General features: G+C 45.3%; 1 protein-coding gene across 1 annotated transcript in view; it reads right to left on the minus strand.

Moving 5' to 3' along the window:
* LOC135897346 (glutathione hydrolase-like YwrD proenzyme) overlaps nucleotides 1-15696 on the minus strand; it is a 53636-nt gene extending 37940 nt beyond the window's left edge. Inside the window, exons 1-2 of the mRNA XM_065425960.2 lie at nucleotides 15486-15696; nucleotides 2793-2946 (exon numbers count right to left, since the gene is read on the minus strand). Of these exons, the coding sequence (XP_065282032.1) occupies nucleotides 2793-2946; nucleotides 15486-15579 (248 nt within the window). The 5' untranslated portion in view covers nucleotides 15580-15696. The remainder of the gene's footprint in view (nucleotides 1-2792; nucleotides 2947-15485) is intronic.
* Between the last annotated feature and the right edge of the window lie 7717 nt (nucleotides 15697-23413).

Consider the following 23413-nt stretch of genomic DNA (forward strand, 5'->3'; position numbering starts at 1 on the left):
AACGAATCAGTGAACGTCTACCGCTAAATATGAAAAATAGTGCATTACGATCACCAAGTATAAATTATTTTGCTGTGGATCATGGGAAACTCCAAAAACAGTCAGACGGATAAAATTATCGAACCACTTCCGGTAATAGTTTTATAAAAACTAGCCTTAGCTCGGGGCCAACTTCGATTTCCCTACTCAAATAAATGTAAAACGAAAAAAAATCTGTTCATGAAAACTACTGGGCCGATTCGAATGAAATTTGTTGTACTTGAGGAAGTTAAATACTAGTGACTCTTAAAAGCAATATCTTTCTTTATGACTCGCAAATATTGTAGAAAAATTTCCAGAAAGTGGTCAGCTGAAAAAAAAATTTAATGATGGAATTTAGAAATCCGTAACTGTGCGCCAATAATTGATATCGCAGTTGTGTAAACCGGATCTGTTAGAACTACTAATGCGGGCAAATTTGATACAAAAAAATTACAGCCTATATGCGAAATTGTGAGTACATCTACGATGGTCTCGCAAAAGTACTGCTCACAAACTAAAGGTACAATTTACAGTGGTGCATAATACATCAATTTTGTTCTTCCATACTAGCGGACAACTTTCTGTGGCAGTGAAGGGAAAGCTACGGAGGCAAAGCACGCACAAGAGGTAGCGCTTCTCAAAAGAGTCACGTGTTTTCATCCACGTTAGTTTAAACTCGGGAAAAGAAAAACACCTTGTTAGCAGCAGTTAAATAGGCCAAAACACACCACTGAATGTAAAAGTTACATATTTTGCGGCTTTTTTCTTCCGCGTCTGGGCAAACGCGAAACCGACGCACGTGGACGCTGCCTCGATTCAGCGTCTGTTCCGAGCAACCAAAAGCACTGTCAAACGCTGCCGGACTGCTTGGCGCGGTAACACACGTGCAGCAGCCACGTGCCCGTAGCTTTCCCTTCATTGCCACAGAAAGTTGTCCATGAGTGTATATGTGTTATGAGGCTCAATTTACAGAATTGTCACTTCTCGTATTGTTACATTACAGAGTGCTCTCGTTTCAACCCGCAAAGAGCAGTCCTCTCAGCCACCCTAGACAAACTGGACAAGCGCCCAATGACAGAAAACAAGATCCTTGGAAACTGGCCTGCGCAAACATCAGCGCGATCGGCTATGAAAGCGCTGCTGCGGTACTTAAAAGACACTGGACTTTCTGACAGATTGTGACTTGACTGTGTGACGCAGGATTGTATGGTGACACTGCATAACACTAGGAACGCCTTTGCGGGCTGCGTCACAGTGCCCACAGAAACAGTTTGTGTGTACGGGCTTGTGTGTGTAGTTCCTCTTTTTTATTTTTTTATTCGTCTCTCTCTCACCTATCGCATCCCCTTGCCCTTCCCCCAGTACAGGGTAGCCAACCGGAGATAATCTCTGGTTAACCACCCTGTCTTTCCTTTGCCTTTCTCTCTCTTGCAAAAGATGATACTTGAGTTTCTTTCTTCGGATGTGACATTTGCAACAATTGCTATTAAAAATTGCCGGTCTAAATGAAAACTGCTTTCTTGCGGTCACTAGATTTTCGATTTTCCGTCTAGATGCAAGAAACCTAATCGAAGTCGGTGCAGCGGTTTCGGAGAAAAATGATTCCTCTGTTCCCATTTATTTACGTTGGACCCTCGAGTTAAAGCTTTCTCATAAGCGCATGAATTCAATCAATCTATTGTGCGATAGTGACGCGCCTGAGTACGTCACTATCCGTTCTGTGCCCCGAGATGACAAATACACAAAGGGAATCAGATAACCCGTAGTTTCCGGTATTGCAGCGAACCGTTATTGCGACTATATAAGCGCTCGAAAACGTTTACGAAGACGGGTAAGCGCAAGCCACTCCGAAAAAACAAATGTCGCAGTTTGCTGAAAATTGGAAGCCATATGCGCGTGCGTGCTTGCGTGAGAAGAGGTTGTAAAGGTGACCCGCGGGCAAGGTTACAAGCATGAGAGTGAATCAAGTGCGTTGTGTGAAAATGTGTCAAGTTCAGGTGCTTGTCCGGGTCCGTATTGAGTTTTCGCTCTCTGTCTTTTTAAGGTGCCGTGCGAGATCTATTATAGATGTAGCCTGCAGAAACGTTGTACCATAATTATATATACATTCAGTAACGTGCTTGCGAAAACAGGCCTTTAGGGCGAATGAAGGAGTCAATAATGTCAGCAGTATACTAATTTTCCTGCTGCTCGAAATCTGTCAGTTGTCCAAAACACTTGCCACAAAGCAAATTGTATGGCGTTGACAACCTGTGCGAATGTGCATGGGCTTAGGTGACTATAATGCGGTAAGATCCCGAAGTGCGCATATACAAAAGTTTACTACAACTGATAACGCAAGGAACAGCCGAAGACGTGCGGCAAATAATATTGTGCGAGCTCTTACGCCACTGCTTCGCATTTGCGGGTCGAATTGCAAAAAAAAACAAAGAAAAAATAAAATGACCCTTACTGTCATCTTTTTCACTGAGATCTCTAACAGAGACGACTATATACACTGTGCATGGTTGCACAGTTCTAAAGTGGTGGCGCCACTGTATTTTATAGCGTTTACGTCATATTCCTAGTTGCGGTAGCTGCGCTCGGTTGTTCCTCCGACTTGACTTGATCGCGGAGATTATACACGAACGACCGAAGCAAAGTATATCCCAAGAAATAAAATAATGCATTACCAGTCATTCAGAACTTTTATTCGAATTCTGTTTAAATCGCTGCCACATCTGCAGCTCTTGTAAGCTCAACGCGCTGTGGTGAACCGCTACTGTCCTCACCTTCCGTCGATGCAGCGCACGGCTCGCGTCTGGGCGTCGTAGAAGAGGGCGAAGCAGTCGCCTCCGATGCCCGTCGCGTACGGCTTGAGCACCTGGAGCGCGGCCACTGCTGCCACCGCCGCGTCCGCCGCGTTTCCACCACGATTCAGCACCTCTGCGGCGAAAAGCACCCCAATACATCGCAGTATAGTCTGACTTTACGCTCCCGCGGCGGCGCTTCTTGGCCGTCGACACTCGTTGAAATGATTACCCGCTTCATTCTTTACCGCCGCAATCCACCTTATTTCATGGCGCCACGGCGCATGCACCCTGCCCTAGCGCATTAGTCACGAAACACCCGCGTGGTTGCTCACTGGCTATGGTGTTAGGCTGCTGAGCACGAGGTCGCGGGATCGAATCCCGGCCACGGCGGCCGCATTTCGATGAGGGGCGAAATGCGAAAACACCCGTGTACTTAGATTTAGGTGCACGTTAAAGAACCCCAAGTGGTCAAAATTTCCGGAGTCCTCCACTACGGCGTGCCTCATAATCAGAAAGTGGTTTTGGCGCGTAAAACCCGATAATTTAATTTTAATTTGGTCGCGAAACGTTTTGGAAGGGTAGCACGCGTCGCCGCACGCCGGAAAGTCACCCGAGGGAAAAACAAAGCGCTCGGACGCGCGCTGCCAAGTTTATAGATGTGTTCTGTGGCGCTGCTGCAAACACTCGTGTCGTGTACCGCGTTGAAGCTCCACTCGTAGCTCGCCGCCGCTGCGGTGCCGAAACCTGCGTAGCGTAAGACTGTAACTGCCTTTTAAAACAGAAAGCGGCCCGTGCTTCGTCCGAGTACTTCGGACTGCACTGTGAGTCAGGTAGTTGCCCCCTTTCATTGATGGCTAGCAAATTTAACGACAAACCCGTGCATTACACTTGGGCGACACTTCAAAACACCACGTTGCTGATGACGTCATCTCGCAGCGTAGCCCCTCTCTTGCTGGTGGTGGCAGCGCGTGCCCGACTTCACGTACTCGTCTCGTTTAAGGTGCGGTAAAACTGAGTCGATACGACACCGACAAGATGCACACGTACACGATTGACCGACTATTGAGTACAGTGCGTCCCTGAAAGCATTTTATCATACCAGGCCGACAACGACGCAACCGAAGAGCGCGAGTTGTCGCACTGAGACGGGCTTTCTTGTCCACGGTACCGACAAAATCAGCGTGCCGGCCATCGCTCCATCAAACCCTGCGCTACCGGCCATCGAACTTACAACAGGATAGCGCCTTCGCTTGTATATAAAATTGATCGCGCTAACAGTGAATGAAAACATGCCTACGAAGTTGAAATGCACAAGCTTCAACCCTATCAAGCCCATCAGTGTCGATATTTGGGCATGCTTGTGTAACATTTTGCAGTTTTTTCTTGTAGCGCAAAAAACACCAGGATGCAGAAGAGAAAACACACACGGAGGCGCTAACTTCCAACAACAATTTTATTCCAGGATGGGCGCCACTTTTACACCCTCACATTTTCTCACTTTTAAGCACGTGTCTACTGACAAGATAACAGAGCAAATGATTGTACAACTAACTTGCAGACTAGACAAAAACTATTATGTTTAACGCATGCGCAGGAATCCAACTCTGATAGCGACAAGGACCACTGGCTAACACAAGCATTGCCAAACTCTTCAATATCAGCACTTTAAATGATGAGACGAGTGAATTCGCATTTGCTTCTCCCGATAAGAACTATCATCGAATCACGGAACGCATCCGCACTTACGACAGCGAATTGCAAGGAAGCCATCCGGCGAAGCCTTGTTAACTCTATAGGGAGTGCTCTCTAAGCCTATCAAGTATAAACCCCATGCAAGCGATCTTGCACGCGACAGCGACAAGCGACGCGATGGAGATGGCTGTCGCGTTCGCTCGTCGCCTACAAGTTGCACCCCATGCAAGCGACGACTTCGAGCGACGTCTCCCCAGTGTTGCCGGTATGAGGGCAGCAATATAGGCGCCGAAACTAGCGTGACGCGTGCTTTATTAACTTAAGTTGATGTATTTTACTGTAAAAAGCAGCATAAAATATTTCTGAAAGTCTTGCAGTAGGTTCTTATCCTTGCACGTATAAAAATTCAATCGTTTGCTCGTCCCGTGCGATAATCGGAAGTACTGGAGTTATGTACATTCAGTTCTGGCTTCGCGCTATTGGCTAGTCGCTCATAGCACTTCCGGGCGACGAGCGACGAATTCTAGATTTGCAAAACCGAGCGATCGCGCGACAAGACCGAGCGATCTGTTCAAGCGACGGCCCGATCCGTCGCGCGAACCCGTCGCTCGTCGCTGTCGCGCACAAAATCGCGCTAATGGGGTTTAGCCTTCATTATTGCATCTGCCGGTTTGTCCTATGTAACTCTTTCCACAGGGCAATGGGATTCGGTAAATAACACAGGTCCTACAGTTAACGTACGCTTTTCTGCGCTGCTTTTTGCGCGCGTCCTTTGTTTTACTATATGGTCTTGTTTATGCACACACTCTGATAAGCTTGTTTGGGGCAGTGAATACTACGTCAACCCTTCCACGTTCAGGTTATGCGATAAGCGGTGGATGTAAGGAATTACGGCGAAGTTTTTCTTTTTTTCCAGACCCTGCGCTGGTTGACGTCGGGGAACGAGACTCTCCTGACTGCATTGCTCTGAGCATCGCTTCAGCAACCGACAATTAAATTGTTTGGAAAACCAGCCTCACTCAACCGCACTACCTGTTGTTGAAAACTGGAAGAAATTCAATGAGGGTACGACTTCTTCAGTGCATTGTTCAGACACATTTTCGCTATGTCCCTTTTATTAAGCTTGGAATGAGCAGAACTGTACGATAAAAGAGGCTTATTAGCTCTAGTTTGCTAACACAAGCAGATGTGATCGTCAGACAATACAAATTGTAGATCTAGAAAGCGGATGCTCGTATCTATTGGCATTTCGAAGGACACATCAAGGGCACTAAGAAATTCAAAAATCACGCTTGTAACACCTTCATATTCTTGTTGAAAACACTGAAAAGTGCAGTCAAGAAATAAAAGGAAATCACCAAGGTATCGGAATGCTCTGTAAACTGAGGCTCCCTTGAACCTCTCTGCCAATTAAGACTGTCTAGTTTTGCAAGATACGGGTTCGGGTGCCAAACAAGACCCGATACATACGCCTTGCTTCTGTAGAAACGGAACATTATTCCACTGGATAAACGTTGAGGTCTCATGTTGCTTGAGTAATGCTAAAAAAAAAACTCTGAACTGAAGTTGAGGCTTCATTGCAAAGCTGCACAGAACCAAATTCGTCAATGCTTTCTTCAACGCAGGTTAACAGGTCAGATTGAGGAATAGAGTAATAAGGGTATTTTATGTCAGCGGAGAATACGTTCAACCCTTCGTCAGAGTGCACTTTAACAAACTCTAGAACTTGGTCTGAACTCTTCACAAAGAAGGGGTCATTAGTGTAGAGAAGATATAATGGTTTTAGCAGGTAGGTGGCTATTTCCTTCTGCCAGGTCCCTTTCTCAGACACACTAACCCGGAAGGGGAAGTTACTTTCGTGTCTCTTAGCGCTAAAAAAATATCTCTAAACACTTCCCGCTATTCTTCTCAATGCCTTTACAACTTTATTCAGATTAATTTTTTTTTGCACATTTCAATAGCTTTTGCTTGGAATTTAGCTGACGAGACGCTTTCATGTTGCCTAAACATGCCTGAAATGGCTTCGTTAGCCTTAGAGAAAAATACCCATGAGACATGACATCTCCGAAGACGTCGACGCTCTAAAAAGCTGTAAGCCTCAACCTTAAAGGGTATTTCTACGTCGCGTAGCTTCGTATTTAGTAGATAATTCATTGTGTGTAGCAACCGCCGACAAGGAGGGTGGCTTTGCAGTCATGACTCATGGGTCCTTTTTCTCTAATGCTAACGAAGCCCTCTCAGGCGTGTTTAGGCAACATAAAAGCGTCTAGTTAGCTAAAGTCCAAGCGAACGGTATTGAAATGTGACAAAAAAAAAGAGTCTGTCCTGTATCGTAAATCCACTGGACGACCGCCAATGACGAACACGAAGAAAAGAGGCAAACAAAGCTATTCGCTCTAAACAAGGCTGGTTAGCAACCACGAAATGCAGTGAGTTGCTTTCCTAAGGTGAGTTTTCACGCTCAAGCCTCAAATTTTCTCAAAAGGAATGCGCTGAATCCTAAAGGTTTCATAATCACGTTTTCGCACGCAGCCTCATGTGCCCGCGAATTCAAGCCTGTTGGCGTACAATACGATTATGCGCACCGAATACGACCACATATTGCTTATATAAGCAAAGTGCACGTCGTGTAGGACATTACTATGATACACTCGCAACTCCCTCATACAGTCGTGTACAGAGTGTTGGTCTGAAGTTCTCCCTCCCTATTCGATGAATCCATGTCTTTCTTAACCCGTAGCGCTTACCGGACAGTATCGGGAAGAGCTTCTCGCATTTGCTAAAGCTACTCTGGCATCCGAAGGCACAGCAGGTCATGGTCACAGAAAATGCCGCGAAGCGACGTCGAACATTCCACACAAAACTTACTTCAAGGCGTTCGCAAATCAAAACGATGCAGATAAGCAACGGCGCCAACATGCGCTCCTCGCCACTCTGCAAACGCTTCTCAAGCAAAAATGACGCTGAAGCGCGACTGCAAACAAACGAAGTCGGCGCGAGGGCCCACGTGATGCTATTAGGCCAATAACGACGCGGTGTCGGCCTCAGCCAGAGCGCGCGAGGAGGAGGCGGCATTCTTCAAAGCGTGGCGCTACTTTACGAAGTTTGATGGGCTTTACGCTCCGGAGACGCCTCTCGAGGGAACGTTGTCGTCTGCTACGCTCCAGCTGTAGAATAGCTTCATTTCCATGCGTTTTCTCTCGCTATGACTGCGTCTCGCGTCGCACGGTGCACGTCGCACAGTCTATTTTTTCCTAGTTTTAGTTCTATAAATGACAGCATAAGGAAGACAACAAACGTATATTTAATGTACCTGCTGTATCACCACCCGATGTGGTAACCCAGTGGCTATAGCATTGTGCTGCTAAGCTTAAGGTCGCCGATTCGACCCTGGCCGCGGCGGCCAGGGCCGAATCTCTGATGCCACAGGCGAGAAGGCGCCACTCAAAGATCTTAGGGCTAATAACGTAGCGACACTGAGAAAGACATTCAACAAGAGCGGACACACTTTGACTGTAGTGCACTAGGCGGCTGATGTGGAAACCTGAACCCCACTTCCAATTTCAGTTATGGGCGCGCGCGTTTTGAACGCAGGTTCGTACGCGTTAGGCCGGCTGCACTGATCGGCGCGGCATCTGTTAACTTGCTTTTATAGCTGAACCACGCACTGTCTTGATGCGGAATCTTTATTTAGTAAAATAAACATGACTGAGAACGAGCTATTTCAGAAAGTAAACGCAAGACGCCTTGCGAAATGAGGAAATGTTTATTTTGCTCTATATAAAAGCTTATTCAGGACTTCTGGTGCGTTCAACCAATGCTGCGGCACCAAGTAAGCAGCAGTAGTTCCCGTACGAAGCTCCACCGGACGGCATCAGCTGAAAAAAGTAATTACGAGTACGTGTCATTTTGGTACTTACATTTTATAAGGAAACTACGTTTAGAGGCGAAACATGAAAAAGTGGTCAAAAGGCAACATTACGAACAAAGGCAATTCGCTTTTACAAACATGGCGCAGAAAATACCTGACTTACCAAACACTACCATGCATAAAAGATGACGAAAACATCGGACTTCCAAGCATTCCCCCATTACTTTATTTCCTGCTGTTTAAGAGCACAAATACACGGGCGAGTGAACGATTTCGACACAAATTGGTCTCAGCCGACGCAATGGTACGCCACATACACAGTGGTGGCCACTACACATGCTCCAAGCCAGACCATGCTAGATGCTCGCAGAATGCCTTCTATTCGCACACAAGACAGATACATGGGTGGAAAGACTCTTTTCAGTCGTCTAAAAGACGTAATTTTGGAGTTACAAGTTCCTTATTCTTGAACTCCGCTGCGTTCCTTTGCGCGTTCTGCCGGCGCCAGCAAAGTTATCGCTCTGAGCAATCGCTCGTGTTTTCGACAAGCGTGAGTACCGAAAGAAGGTATGTGTTGTTGGTGGGGGCCGGGGCATAAAAAGCATTCCAAATTTGGCCTCGTGAGACTCGCAAACACGAAACTAACCAAGGTTATACATGGTGCGCCACCGCAGCTCCGACTTTCGCTAACTGCATCAGAAGAGCGCTTCGTGCAGCAAGTCTGCCCAAAAAGTATCCCAAAAATCACAGAAATAAGTTACAATAATGTTGGAGCCCACATAAAGCGTCACGAACATGTCCCCGCATAGTTCAGTACATGCCAAACTAATTGCGCCACAACGGCCGAGTTGTTTTTCTCTAACTGCGTGACAACGCCCTGTGCGGTCAGCTTGACCTAAATGTACGGAAATAAGGTACACTAATGTTGGGGTCCATAGAAAACGTCACAAACATGTCCCAGTAAGAGACAGTACACGCATAACTCGCCAAAGCGGCGAGTTGTCTTTGGCTAACTGCGTCACAACGCTCGGTGACGTGCCAAAAGCCTAAATTGCTTGAAATGCAGCGCAGACTGTCAAACAAAACTTCTCACCTTGCCGGAGTCCAATAGAGCAGATTGCCGTGTCAAAGTGCAGCAGGAACGCAAAAGTACGCCGAGAGCCCAAGAGCCCGGTGCTACCGTATTTACTCGATTCTAAGCACCCCCCCCCTTCGACCAAGCAAGTTTTCGGTGGCACACGTTCGCTTTTGTATTGACATTAAAGCTTTAAACTGCTTGATTTCGTAAAAAACGAATGCATATACATCGAAAGTGGACTGGCCGCAAGGAATGTACAGTACTCACGGAGCGATGCCATTGATCGCATTATCACAAAAGACTGGGCTCGGCCAGGTCACCCTTATAAACGTTCTTTTTCAGCATCACTTATGCTTTCAAAGAGGTTACTTGAAAAACATTTGTGCAATACAGAAGCATGTTTAATAATTATTCGCTCAGCTAGATAATCTCGAGGACTGGCTCCAAGCTAATCATGTCCGTTAGCTGCCTAAGATCAATTATTGACAATTTAGTTATCGTACCTTCGTTTATTATGCAAACAACTAATCAACTTACTCCGTATCTAGAGGCTAGCAATTTCAACACTCGAATGATAACGATGTCAGCAAGATTTATATTGCTCCATTAAAGTTTGGCGCCGTTAAAAAATAACTGCCTGGATATTCATGGTGCAGTAGGCTTCTTAAAAACCAGGTGCGATTGCTTCGACGGGTTTTCTTGGCGCAATTCAAGTTCATCAACTGAAGCACATGTGCTGAACAGTGTACTTCTGCTTTTGTAGCGGACTCTCCTACGCTATACAAGAAACACTTCAGCGCTACGGTATATCACACAAGGTGTGCGAGAACATTGTGTGCGCTCCCGATTATTATATGAGCGTTGGTGGCATCAGGGTCGGTTTCCTGGCGTCATTAAGAATAAAAAATGCTGCCGGGCGGAAAGCAACGGATAATTTTTTAGTACATTGTATTAAATAGAGTTGCGCGCACATGTGTGTTAGAACAAAAAGTACTGAAGTTATGGGGTGAGTTCTTTGCGGAATATATTTGAACTGTCTATTGTTAACACATAAAGAAAAAAAATACCGGCTTTTTTTTTAGAATTAATGTTGATATACGTGTGCAGTAAAGGGAAACATGAGTTCCGACCTAGTGCCCAAGGTGGAAGCAGCCCCAAACCGCACGGCTACATTGGCACATGGCTTATTAAGGCGAAGGGCACAAGGGGCTCGTAGCAATGGCTCATACCCTCCCCCCCCCCCCCCCCCAATAAGCGGTGTCTAGTTCAGTGATACAATGTAGAAGAGTGATACAAGAAAAGTAGAGGAATGGTACAAAAATACCAGCAGCAATGGCTCCTTCCCGAAAAAAAAAACGACATAATAAGGAATGGCTCATACCCTCGTAAGCAAGCGAAGATGCAGTGGCTGAATATGAATGAAGAAACCAAAGGAAAAAAGAACGAAGGAAAGAAAGAAGGAACAAAAGAATGAAAGAGTGAATAAAGAAAGAAAGAAAGAAATAATGAGCCATTCCACTCCGTGAAGGTGGCTGACCAGCGAAGCTGTTTAGCACATGACTCGGAGGTGACACAATTTTGAACAAAAGGTACAAACTCATTCATTGTCTTCAGGGTCGTCATTATTTAACTCGCAACTGCAATCACATTCTTTGAGAATGTCAAATCGGTGCACGTACGCCGCTGGAGGGACGGTTGGGCCGGATCAGTGTGGCATCGCAAGTGATATGTCTGCAACACGGAACGCGTAAACCGCTCCTTTTTCGATACCCACACATACACATTGAATCCCCGACAACGACAACAGAGGTAGTGTCATCGCAGCTAATTCACGCAAAGTGAGTAGCCATGAAACTTATGATGATGATATGTGGTGTTTAATGGCGCAAGGGCCAGGTTTGGCCAAAGAGCGCCATGACAAGTGGTGATGTTGACGATGTATTATGGAGATGTGACTTGGCTGTAAAGTGGCCTAAAAATTGTCGCTGTAAAGTGCGTAAAATCTACGTGCTATAAAATTATGGCGATGACTAATGACGAATACTATGAACACTAGAATGTATTGGGAAAAATGATGCAATGTACAAAATATGTGACATGCTAAAATTTTTTAAGGGCACTACTGCCTCGCCAAAACCCTTGAACCCAAGGGACGAGAGGCATGTGCTGTACAAAACAACTATCACAGCGCTATCCTCTATAGAGAGGAGGCGCTACGAACGTATGGGCTAGTTACATGTAGTACAACATCTTTCAGAAAACCTAGGACAGTGCTGGTGTCAAAGAGCGGTTCTGGACCAAGTAACATAACAGGATGAAGGGGGATGTGGTGCCTGTATGCTAATAGAAAGTGTTAGCCATGAAACTTACGGGACTATGAGTCATTGCATCTTTTGCTTGCTTACTGGGGTATGAGCCATTGATGATGACATTTTTCGACATGCCGTTTTGTATGTTGTATGCGTGATTAGAAAGAATTTAAGCACTGTTCGCTTGACTTTACTGAGGGCTTGTAGCCTCTGTCTTACGGGGCTATGAGGCATTGCATTTTTTGTTTGATTGGGAGTTTTCGTGTTGCTATACAATTTTCTCATTGACACTTTTCACCGAATTATAATATTTGAGAAGTTGAATAATTAATTAGGGTTAGTTTTTTAATTAGGCCCCATAAAAAAATAATCTGAGTATCTCCAAGCGATGGCAAACATTACCTTGAGTCTGTTCAGCTACGTTGTATTTGCATATTTGGAATGTTTGGCTCAAGTTACATGGGACACCCCGTATATACGCATAGGTATATATCCATTGTTTGACTATGCGTATGACTTGCTGTTGAATTGACGCCATGTAATTATTTGTCCTTTCATTAAATATCATAAGTCCCGATTTCTCTGTGCTGAACTTAAGGTCTAGGTTTGTCGCTGCCTTGCCACAAACAATCGCAAGTGTCTAAATCACATGCGTTGTCCGCTAGTGGCAGAATGTCGTCATCATACATCAGTCCAGGGACTTTCTGTTGCGCGATTTCTCTATTACTCATGCAAGATAAATCAGACCCTAATTAACTGTTTTACAGTCACCCCCCCCCCCCCCGACAACAGCGCCACATTGAAGTGATCGCGCCTCGCGACAAGCTCGGAGAGGCCGGTTTTCACGCCTCCCATTTCTAGCCACGCTAAAGCTGTGACTTGGGCGTTGCGCCGCTATACCAGAGGGTGTGGGTTGGAATGCCAGCCGAGGCGGCCGCATTTCCACGGCGACGAAATGAAGTATAGCGTACCGTGCATTGTGTAAAAGTTGAAAGAACGCCCAGGTGGGCGTTCTTTTAGTTATCTATTAGTTAGAGCAAATAATGCTCCCGCACACCTTTTTGATGTACCGTGGCGCTGAGGCATTTCTTGTACAATGTAGGAGAATACATTGTAAAGACAGAGGTGCATGGTTGGGCGCGTACGTTCTAAGTTCATCAACTTGAATTGCGTCAAGAAAACCTGTCCCAGTATTCGCACCTGCTTTATTAGGTACCTACTGCACCATCAATGTACAGGCGGTCTTCTTTAGCGGCACCAAATATCAAGGAATAGATCAATGTAAATCTTTCTGACATTATTGTTATCATTCGAGTGTTCAGATGGTAACCCCCGGATACGGAGCAAGTTGAGCAGTTGTGTGCACAATTTACGAATGTATGTTAATTATCATTTAAATAATTGTTTTTTGGGTGCATAAAGCAAATTAGCAGTCTGGAGCCTGTCTTCGACATATTGTAGTTGAGCGAATATATGCTTATTAATCATGCTTCTGTAAGAGCTAAGTACAAATATGTTGTAATTAAGCGTTCTCTGAAAGCCTAACTGACGCGGAAAAAGATCGTGGGTAACATCGACCTGACCGCTTCCAGCCTTTCGAGATATTGCGATGAATGGCACGGCTCTGTGAGCATGTTCTTTGCGGCCAGACGACTGTAGATATTCACATCGTTTTTCCGAAGGCAAGCCGTTTAAAGTTGAAATGTCAATGTAGCAACGAACATGCGCTGCCAAAAGCGCGCTTGGTCACAGAAACGATGCACGATTGAATGATAGTGCAGATTTAGCGCGTCATTGCTCTCAAAGCATTGCGCTGCCGCCAACGGAAGAAAGATAACGAAGTTGAACTGCTTGGTAGCTTCTTACGGGGCCGTGCCAGCCAAGGGCGGCAATACTGACATCACAGGCACATTTTTTCTGTTGGTTTCGCTTTAAGAAAGAGATAATGCTGCAAATGCAGTGTAATTCTTTGTTGTCTCGAGGATTTAAACACGGGTTTTAATGCTCTCCACACCGCTTTTGTTTCCAAGAGCAGGTGTAAGGAGGAAAATATTCGCTCACACCTGAAAACACACACACCTCGCACGAACACACGCACTGTCTCTCCCTCACACGAGCACACACTCTCTTCCTCACAAGCACTTGCACGCTCTCTCCATCGCACGTACAGATATCCGTGCACACACAAGCACGCACACTTTTGTCCGCAGGCATGCATGCTGAAAGACGAATACGCACGGTCGCACACGTGCACATTCACACGCCGCCATGCATGCGCCGCAAGCACGCAAGCGCACGCACACATGCACTAACACGCAGATGCAGGCATGCACACACACCGCAAACGCTCACACACGCATACACACACTCGCGTGCAAGCATATGCAAATATGGAGGCACTAGCACGCGCACACACGCAGTCTCTCTCTCCCTCGCGCACACACACACACTTTCTGTCTGCCCCGCACACAAACGCACTCTCCCTCACACGCACGTACGCTCTTTCCATCCGTCATACGCACGCACGCACACACACATACACACATACTATACGCACGCACAGGCATCCATGCGCACACAAACACGCACACATTTGCTCGCAATCGTGCATGCTGAAATTCGAAAACACGTTGGCACGCGTACACGTTCACACGCGGCCACGCATGCACCGCAAGCGCGCGCACACGCACACACGCCGCGAACGCCCACACACGCATACACGCATTCGCGCGCATGCAAACGCAAATACGGAGGCACACGCCCGCACAATCATACACAGAGCGCACAGGCGCATACAACCATACCCAGGCGCGCTCATGACATGCACATGCATAACCACTCTGTACCATCTCGGCTGCTTCTCAAAAATCTGCGCGTGCTAACAGGCTGCATAACACTCCCTCTACCATTACCTTAGCCACGGCGGCCGAATTTCGATGGGGGTGAAATGCGAAAACACCCGTGTACTTAGGTTTAGGTACACGTTAATGAACCCCAGGTGGTCCAAACCTGCGGAGTCCCCCACTACGGCGTGCCTCATAATCAAAGTGGTTTTGGAATGTAAAACCCGATAATTAAATTAGCATTACCTTATCAATGCCAACTGTAATAAACCGCTTTATGTTTTAAATTTGGCGCTTCTTGAAGTCAGTGTGCCCTCTGGCGGGAGGTTGCAAAACGATTTCCTCCTGTAGTGGGACTTCACCGCCCCTGTATGACTTGTTTTAACTGCTTTAACGCACCACCAATGTTCTGACTAAGTGCCAAAATGCATATGTTGTTAAAAGGGGCTACCCTCTTGTTGTAGTCAGTTGAAACCTTTTGACCCTCAGCCGATATTCTGAGATATAATTTTCAAAAGAAAATGTCCCATTGAGTTACACTTGTGCGTTGCTGTGAAGCTCCGAAGGAGAATGTCCAGAATTCCTGGACATGTACTCCGACGCACGCTCAGCGAGATTCACAATGACGCCGGTTGAGTCAGAATCACTCGTGCAAAGACTCGCAAGGACTTGAAACTGCCCCGGATGTCTCGGGTTCGAGTAAGAATATCACGCAAGTCCCTCGCGATCCAGTCCGGCGAAATACGGTACAGAGCCCGTATTCGGCAACTTCCTTCGGCGTATGCGCAGTCGGTACACTACGCGTAGCGTAGAATATACAGGCTCAGCGCACGCCTGTCACAGCAAGACGGGCTCAAGGAACGCTCGGAACGTGCTTACCGATGGCCGCGGCAGTGGCGAGCGGGTCGTCGGTGCTGGCTCCACCGCCCAGCGACAGCACGGGCGACCGACGCGACGTGTACGGCCCCGCCATGCTGCGTCGAGCGAGACCCTGTTTGCGCGTCGTCGACGGCTTCTGCCCCGTTGCGAACAGCAGTTGGAATGAACTCGGACCCCGGCTCTTGTTTTTCTGCTCGCGTCGATAAAGGATGCGATAAGCTCTGAGCGAAGAACCTAAAAGAGGCAGAATAAAAGAAAGCGCAGGCTTGATAACGGACAGCTTCCTTTGATTTCATTTTCTTTAGGGATCATGTTTATCGCGCGAGAGCAGCAACAGACGTATGCTCGTGGACAATAAAGAAGGGAAAAAATAATAAAACAAAACAGACGTATGCGCGTCGCGTTACTTCTAAATCGGGAGTGCTGTGAAATAAAAGTACGAAACGGGTGTCAAGGGTTGCGAAACGTCAGGACTGCGGAATGTGTTTAGCTTTCGTGGAAAGTTTTGCGCTTATTGATGCCGCCTGCCTTCCTCGTGAAGTGTGCAGCTAGGTATGCAGTTACACGAAAAGCCTGTTGACAAATGTATAAGAGCGCGCTATGTCGCGAAAGCTTTGCCGTAATGAACGCTGCGGCTAGAACCTGCCCGTATTGAACGGCAGCACCGGAGCATGGTGGCTTCCCCCAGCAGGGCGGAGGGCGAGCTACTTCTAGACAAATGATTCAACTGAAATCATTCATATCTACGTGGAATAGCTATACACACGAATCGAGGACGGCAAGTGTCACAGTTATTTAAGATAATTACCTATTAGTCGTAAGGCAAGGATAGTGGACAAGTGAAAAGCCAACGGGCTCCTCCTGATATTACACCATAGACCTTTCATTTTGACGAAAATACTTGTCCCATTGCCAGCAATAGAGCTGCACAAAAGAGCATTTGTGGCTTTTAAAATCTCTTTAGCGAAAACAAATATACAAGGTTCTTAACATATTCCGGTTGACCCCGCTATTACATTTCCTTTGAATACAGCCGGTCGTGAAGTATATCGTATGTGTGTATATCTCATGTCTGGCGTTATTATATGTTATGTTCCTAGTTATGTGCATATGAGCTTAACTTATGCGCGTGTTCACAGTCTCTTTTGTACACTTTCAATTGTTCGCAGAACCGTGTCTCCTAGTTTGCTTTTTACTTTCTTGTCTATATAGAACTTTGCAAATGTTTGTGTTATTTGACTGTTATCAGTGCATATCCCTTTCTGTGCTTTTAGTTTTGCTTGTACTGCGAAAAGAACCAGCCGGCGCGAATAATGGTGCGGAAGTCTCCTAATTTTATCAATAATAAAACAAAGCTATGAATTGTATGAATTATTTCATGCATGTTTCTTGAAAGTATGGCATGGAATATTGTGTCTTTATCTACAAAGCTGTGTCGGCATGCAACTAAATATTATAGTTCTCCATGTTCTTCTGTAACTAAACAATTGTGGTGACAGAACATGTACGTATGTCAGTTAATTATTATGCGGCTTTCTGCATAAGGTATAGACACAATCTAGCCGTAAGATCAGTTGGAAAACATAAACAGGGTGTTTATTGTTTTTTAGCTGCACCAATTTTTTAAAAGATTGCCTGATAGAACAATTCTAACTTAAAAGGACGTCTTGTTGGGCGAGTTGTTCACAATTCATCTTGGGTAGTAGGCACGAACACACACAGAAACAAGGAAGGAGACGGGACAGAGCGCCGTCTCCTTTCTTGTTTCTGTGTGTTCGCGCCTAGTACCCAACAATTCTAACCATTGATCTAAATTACTCGATGAGGCGGCCATTGCTTCTACGAGAAAACAAAATGTTCAATTGAATAATTAACAAAATTATGCTGATTAACCTTTTAATTAATTACTTTCGCCATATATTTCGATCCCCGAATTCTAGCCGCGGAGTTCGCACGGCGTATCCACTTGGAACGAATTCTCTGGACAGCACCAGTTCCGATAGATTCATTTTCAAAGTGTCCGTCAAAATGCATTGGTGTTCCACTTACTTTTGTGCTTAAGTACGTAAAACAGTGTTTCATTAATAAAGTAACTGGAATGCCCATGCATTTCGTCTGACACTTTGAAAATAATATCTCAGAACTGGTGCTGTCCAGAGAATTCGTTCCAAGGGAATACGCCGTGCGAACTCAGCGGCTATAATTCGCATATTGAAATATATGACATGAAATAATTAATTAAACGGTTAATTAGCATAGTTACGTTAATTATTCAATTCAACATTTTGATTTCCCGCAGAAGTAATGGCCGCCTCATTAAGTAATTTAGATCAAGGGTTAGAATTGTGCTATCTATCATGGGCAATCTTTAAAAATATTGGTGCACCTAAAAGAAACACACCCTGTATTCTTAACAGTGCAACTAGAACATTTGCAACAGCTGGAAAAAACTGATCATAACTAAAAGCAACGGCATCACTTAAAAGGCGAGACGAACAGGAACGAAACAAAAGGACACCACGATGACTGCATATGAACCGTAATTGTCTTGTCCTTTCTCAACGTTCCTTCCTTAAGGAGGTTGGTTTTCGTTGCCATGCATCAACCGGTTTCAATATACACCCCATAGAGTGAGAATTTGAGTAGTCACGTGCGCTTAGACAAATGACGAGCCTATAGCGACTGCAGCAGAATGCAAAAACGCGCCTGCACCCTGAATTGGATGGACGTTAAAAAAAAACACGTGAACAAAATTAATCCGGAGTCCCCCACTACATCATAATCAGATCGTGGTTTCGGCACGTGAGAACCAAATTTCTTAAAGCCAATAATGTACGAGCTTCCTTGTAGTTAATCTTACAGATGTGAAGTGTGGCTTCAGCGACTACAAATATCACCCTATACAATAAAGATAAGGTTCATTAAATATTGACTGTGAGGAACCACCGGGCATGTGCGGTGTTTTACAAAGTTTATAGATTAACCTGAACACATGCAGCAGTTATGTAAAGATGATGTATAGTATACAGAAAAGGTTCCTCCGATTTTGAAGATATAGAAAAATTATATTTTATTGATTTATTTATACAAAGTACCCCTAAAAAAAGGGGGGGGGGTACAGGCAATCGATAAAAAGGTAGAATACACCACAAATTCATTGAGAAAAAAAAAACTCGACATAAAAATTTTAGCAGTGCAATTTATTGAAATTAAAGAAAATACAAAACAACTTTTTAAATGACCCGCCGCAGTGGAGACAAGCTTCTCTCGGCTTGTCCATTTCCGATCCGACGTACATGCTCTTTTAATGATGCGTTAAATCCCGGTAGATGCTCATGAATCCGTATTATTTTGATAATTGGGTTCGACTAATATCAAGTAGAACTTCATTTTGCTCACCATGGGTTGCTGTTATGCGTCCGGGCGCTTTGACAGCGTACGTACAAACGAACACGAGCAATCCTTCCGGTCGTGTGGGGTTTTCACTCAAACAAAAGCAAGCAGTCGACTCCAGACCGACCTTTGATCGAAGCTTGACTATCAGTCTAATATCTTGCATTTTGATCTCCTTCTGTGCAAGTATCCTTATTCATTATTGCACAATAATGTGCAATATTGTTACTGCAAAAAAACGTACAGGAAATTAGCAATGCATGTTGGGGCTCCAGCGCCAATTGAACACGTACAGAAAAAGTCGATCGAACGCAATGATCAAGTGTGAGGAGGCATTGGCATGCTCGCTGACCTGACAACCTTTGCTTTGCGAGCTTAAAGAATGTAGTAAAAAAAAAAAAAAACAAGCCGCGTGCCAGCTGCAATGAGTTAAAAATAAATGCTCCCCGTACAACATCAACTGACCCGTTTTCACATTTGCGAAGCTACTCGTTTCCATCATAGCATGGGCACCACTATAGGCTAGTATTAACGCCAACAAATTGTTATAGCATCTTTTTACCTGATCTGCCCTGCAAAAGTAAGCAACTAGGAACCAGATGCATACTTTGTAAATTTCCGATTTAATTTTGCTCTCAGTATTATACTAAAGATAGCAAACAATACTACTATAACGAAGAAGAGTATAGCCTGCGCCTCAGCAGCATCGCCACTGGTATGAGCCCGTGGTTGCTGTCTTTGGCAGAACGCTTGTGACTGCTACCCATTCGCATGCGCCCTTTGATAATAAATCTCTTAGCACTACTTTCATCCGTGTTCACTGAGGTGCTTATTTCAAGTTTCACCTAAGAAGTATCAAAATTGGCCGAGAAATTATTATTGCTATACATTCATTAAAAACATCAATGTTCAAGCTATAATTCAGTGTATCGCAGTGTACGCTGCGACTACTACGTCTTTAAATAAAAGTATAAAACATAAAAGCACCGAAAACGAGCACGTTTCTAGCGGCAACGAAAGAGTTTTCACACACATTAAGTTTCTTTCCTGCAGAAAAAAGATATGCTTTCAAGTCGTATCGGCTAGCATCAGTCTTGTGGTCATTAACTACAGAAGTGTGTAATGCTGGGCTAGTTGATTTAGCACAGTCCTTATAAAAAAATGAAAAGAGTGCAAAAAAAAAAAAGACGACGACACAGAAGGAGCAGCACCCACCACAGCTGTGCCTGTGGTGTGTGTTTCTCCTTCTATTTGTCGTCGTTCTCGTGCTCTTTTCACTTTGTTACGAGCTAACTTCTGCATAACGGTATTACAACGAACTTATTCTCTTTTCTGTCACTGCGATAGAAATTATAAGGAGACTCGAGGCGCACTTGTGGTGTCGCCGTTGGCGTCGGCGATGCCATGCTGTCCCGCTACACTCTAAAAAAGATTTACACCCTTTCGGTTGCATTTCGTCCCCAAACAATGTCATCTGTCTTGCCCGCATTTCCTTTCTTTAACGCTGCGAGCCCGGTACTTCCAAATCACGAACGGCATGCGCGTTATCGGCATGACAGGGCATTCTCGACAGGAAAGTAGTGAGTGCAGCGTTTTTAAGAAAGGAAACGCAAGCGAGACAGAGTGTACACTCTTAGACAAATGTACGCCTTTGAGGTGCCATAGAGTTTCATATTAATATTACTCGAGGGAAATCTGGCGCTGCGATCGTTCAACCATTATGGGAATGATGGGAAGTACAGGCTACGGATTGGCATTCTGTGACTGGCAAATTAGTCTACAACTATTTTTTGGCAGTTTTGGTTTCGCTCCAAGTGCAATTGCTATAAGCTGCAGTGGAACAGTGCAACGCGAAGCTCCCTGCCTTTGTTCTGTTGCTCGAAGTGGCGATAGCGCGCTGGGCCAGCGGCTTGGGACGATGTTTGTGTCGCGGTGTAGTGTCCAAGCCCTGACAAGAAAGCGACGGCGTCGTAAACGTTGAAAGTGTTTGACCATGTTTGACCATGTTTTGACCGTTTGGCCCTTGGTTTTTTAAGTGTGTTATGTTGCCGCTGCAGCGTTACGTGTTTTATGAAACTTCAGAATGGGAAAAAGAAGGCACTACTGATACAAGACTTAGACAGTTGTACTTCTAGTGGCTTGACAATAAAATTTTATTGAGGGCTTTATTATGCATAGCTCGTTTATGTGCTCATTGAAATGCGTGTTTTAGGACTTTGAGACCACAAACGTGGTAAGAAAGGTTGCTGCTTCCTGGCTGTAGTCTAGTGTCGCAAAATGGGTATATTGAATGACATTCACAGCTAATGGCATTCGCCCGTTGAATGAGTTTCCCGAACTCGTGCAAACGCGACTTGTGTAACCTCGACGGCAGGGGCTTGGCAAAAAAATACAAAATCGACAAGTTAAAACAAAATGTAATTAGAGTAAAGGTTCTCATTAGTTGCTGTTGTGAACTTTCTAATATTTTATGACGTGCAGCACGATAGTTCAAATAGTTTGTGCAACTGTATTCTTGTTCCCATGGTGTCGCGACTGGACGCTAGCACCTCTTGTCGGCCATGTTTGCGAACAAACGCTCGTGAGTTTTTTTTTTCATTTCTGCATATTTCTTTTTTTCTTCAAATTGGTGCCGCGCTAAAGCCTACCCACCAACCACGGAAGCCAACTCGGCAGCTTCGTCAGCGGAGAATAAGAAGCGAAAAGCGCACTGGAGCGACGACGAGACGCGCGCGCTGCTGAAAGCGTGGGAAGACCTCACCGATTTGCGCGGGGTGAAGCGCAACCTGAAAGTACACTATATGTAGATCGTCGAGTGCCTGCATGCGCAAGACATCGCCATCAATTGCGAATGCCATTTTGTATACCCGTGTTGACAGGGAACGCAAGACCGTAATGACGTTCGGCATGAATGTCATTTGCTGTGAGTAACATCACACGTGCCGTGTGACAGAGGTATTAGGACTTTGAGAACACAAACATGGCAAGAACATGGTCCCACCACAAACGTGGTCCCACCACCTGACGGGGGCTGGGGAGGGTTGTCCTCTTCCATCACCTGTGCGGAGGGTACCTGCGGTGTTCCAAGGTTCCCTGGATCGTTCCCGGCCCCGGTCTTCCCTCTAAGTTTTTGTACTTCTAGCCGGAATCTTTCGTTCTCAGCCCAAAATTTCTCATCAGCCAACGTGAGGGGAGGGGACGCAACCACATTCACCCAGCGCACCTTGTTGCTACTCGTTTTGTTTCCGAGTCTGCGTTCTGGCTCTGGACCATCGTGCTTGTCTGCTGGACGACCGCTTCCCCGAAACCCTCCGCTGAAGGCTCTCGCACGCGTTGCATATCTAGCTTTTCTGGACACGTACCAACTCGCGCTCCAAGCGGCGCCGGCACGAAACTAGCGCGTTTTCAATGGAACGAGCGGGTTTATCGCGAATAACAAAAACTACAGGTCGATTCTTGAAAAATGCAGGTGACAGACGTGTTCTGGAAGACAATCCACACGAGCCAAATGCAGTGATCACGCTGTGACAAGCAGGAATTTTGTTCCCAGAGCGGTTAAAGATTCAGCAATAGAAGCCTGTGGACACGACGAGAATTTGTACTCGATTTCCGAGACAGAAATGTTAGGCTGTGATAAAACTACGGCATCTATTGTAAAAGTCGTTGCAGCGTATGTAGTCCAGAGTCTCGGCTTTCGATTGATGCCTATTTAGACTCTCTACACATGGCGTAACACTGCTCCCAAAAGCGATTTTTGACACAGTTGTGCAAGTTCACGTGGTATCTGTAATAAGCTGAGCTTATTACTTGCGGAAGCGTCGGAATCCGTGGCCGAGTCGGTTAACCCTTTAACCGCCAATGTAACTTCCAAAAAACGTACCAAAATCACCAATATTTTTTAAGTAGTTATTTTTTAAGTAGTGGCGTTAACGTTAGACCGGTCCTCTGTAAATATGGCTTTAATGGTGGGACACGGCTGCGTAACCTGGTGATCACTACTTCCGATTGTGTTGATGGACACCATTGAATCGTTCACACAATTTTAGGTGCTGAAATTCTGTCCACGTTGTTATTGATTCAATGACATCGCTACGAATTGAATATTACAGATATCTGATTGCTACTATGTGTGCCATTGCTGCAAGAACCGGCAATATAGGTCCACTCAGTGATGCTCGCGCTAATGAGTCTGTCAGTTCATTTACACGTAATCCAGTGACCTGGTATCCGTAATAGTTTTAGTAAATTCAACTGTGGACGAACTAATGTTAGAAACGTCTTTAGATTCGGAGAATCGAATGAAGCTGTAAGCGAAGTACAAACAGAAAGGGAATATATTATAATAACCGCACTTATTGCGTTCGAAGGCAGTTTCCGAAGCGCTGAAATCATTTCTAAAAGCTCGGCTTCAGAAAGGGGAGTGAAATCTGACAGTCTCAAAGAGAATGACCAGCCAAGCGAAAGCGAGAAAGTGCCTATGCCCGCCTTATTGTTGTTCACTGAAGCGTATGTGGTTATCATGTTATTTATGTTAT

Source organism: Dermacentor albipictus, chromosome 1 (assembly GCF_038994185.2).
Source record: "Dermacentor albipictus isolate Rhodes 1998 colony chromosome 1, USDA_Dalb.pri_finalv2, whole genome shotgun sequence".
Lineage (NCBI taxonomy): Eukaryota > Metazoa > Arthropoda > Arachnida > Ixodida > Ixodidae > Dermacentor > Dermacentor albipictus.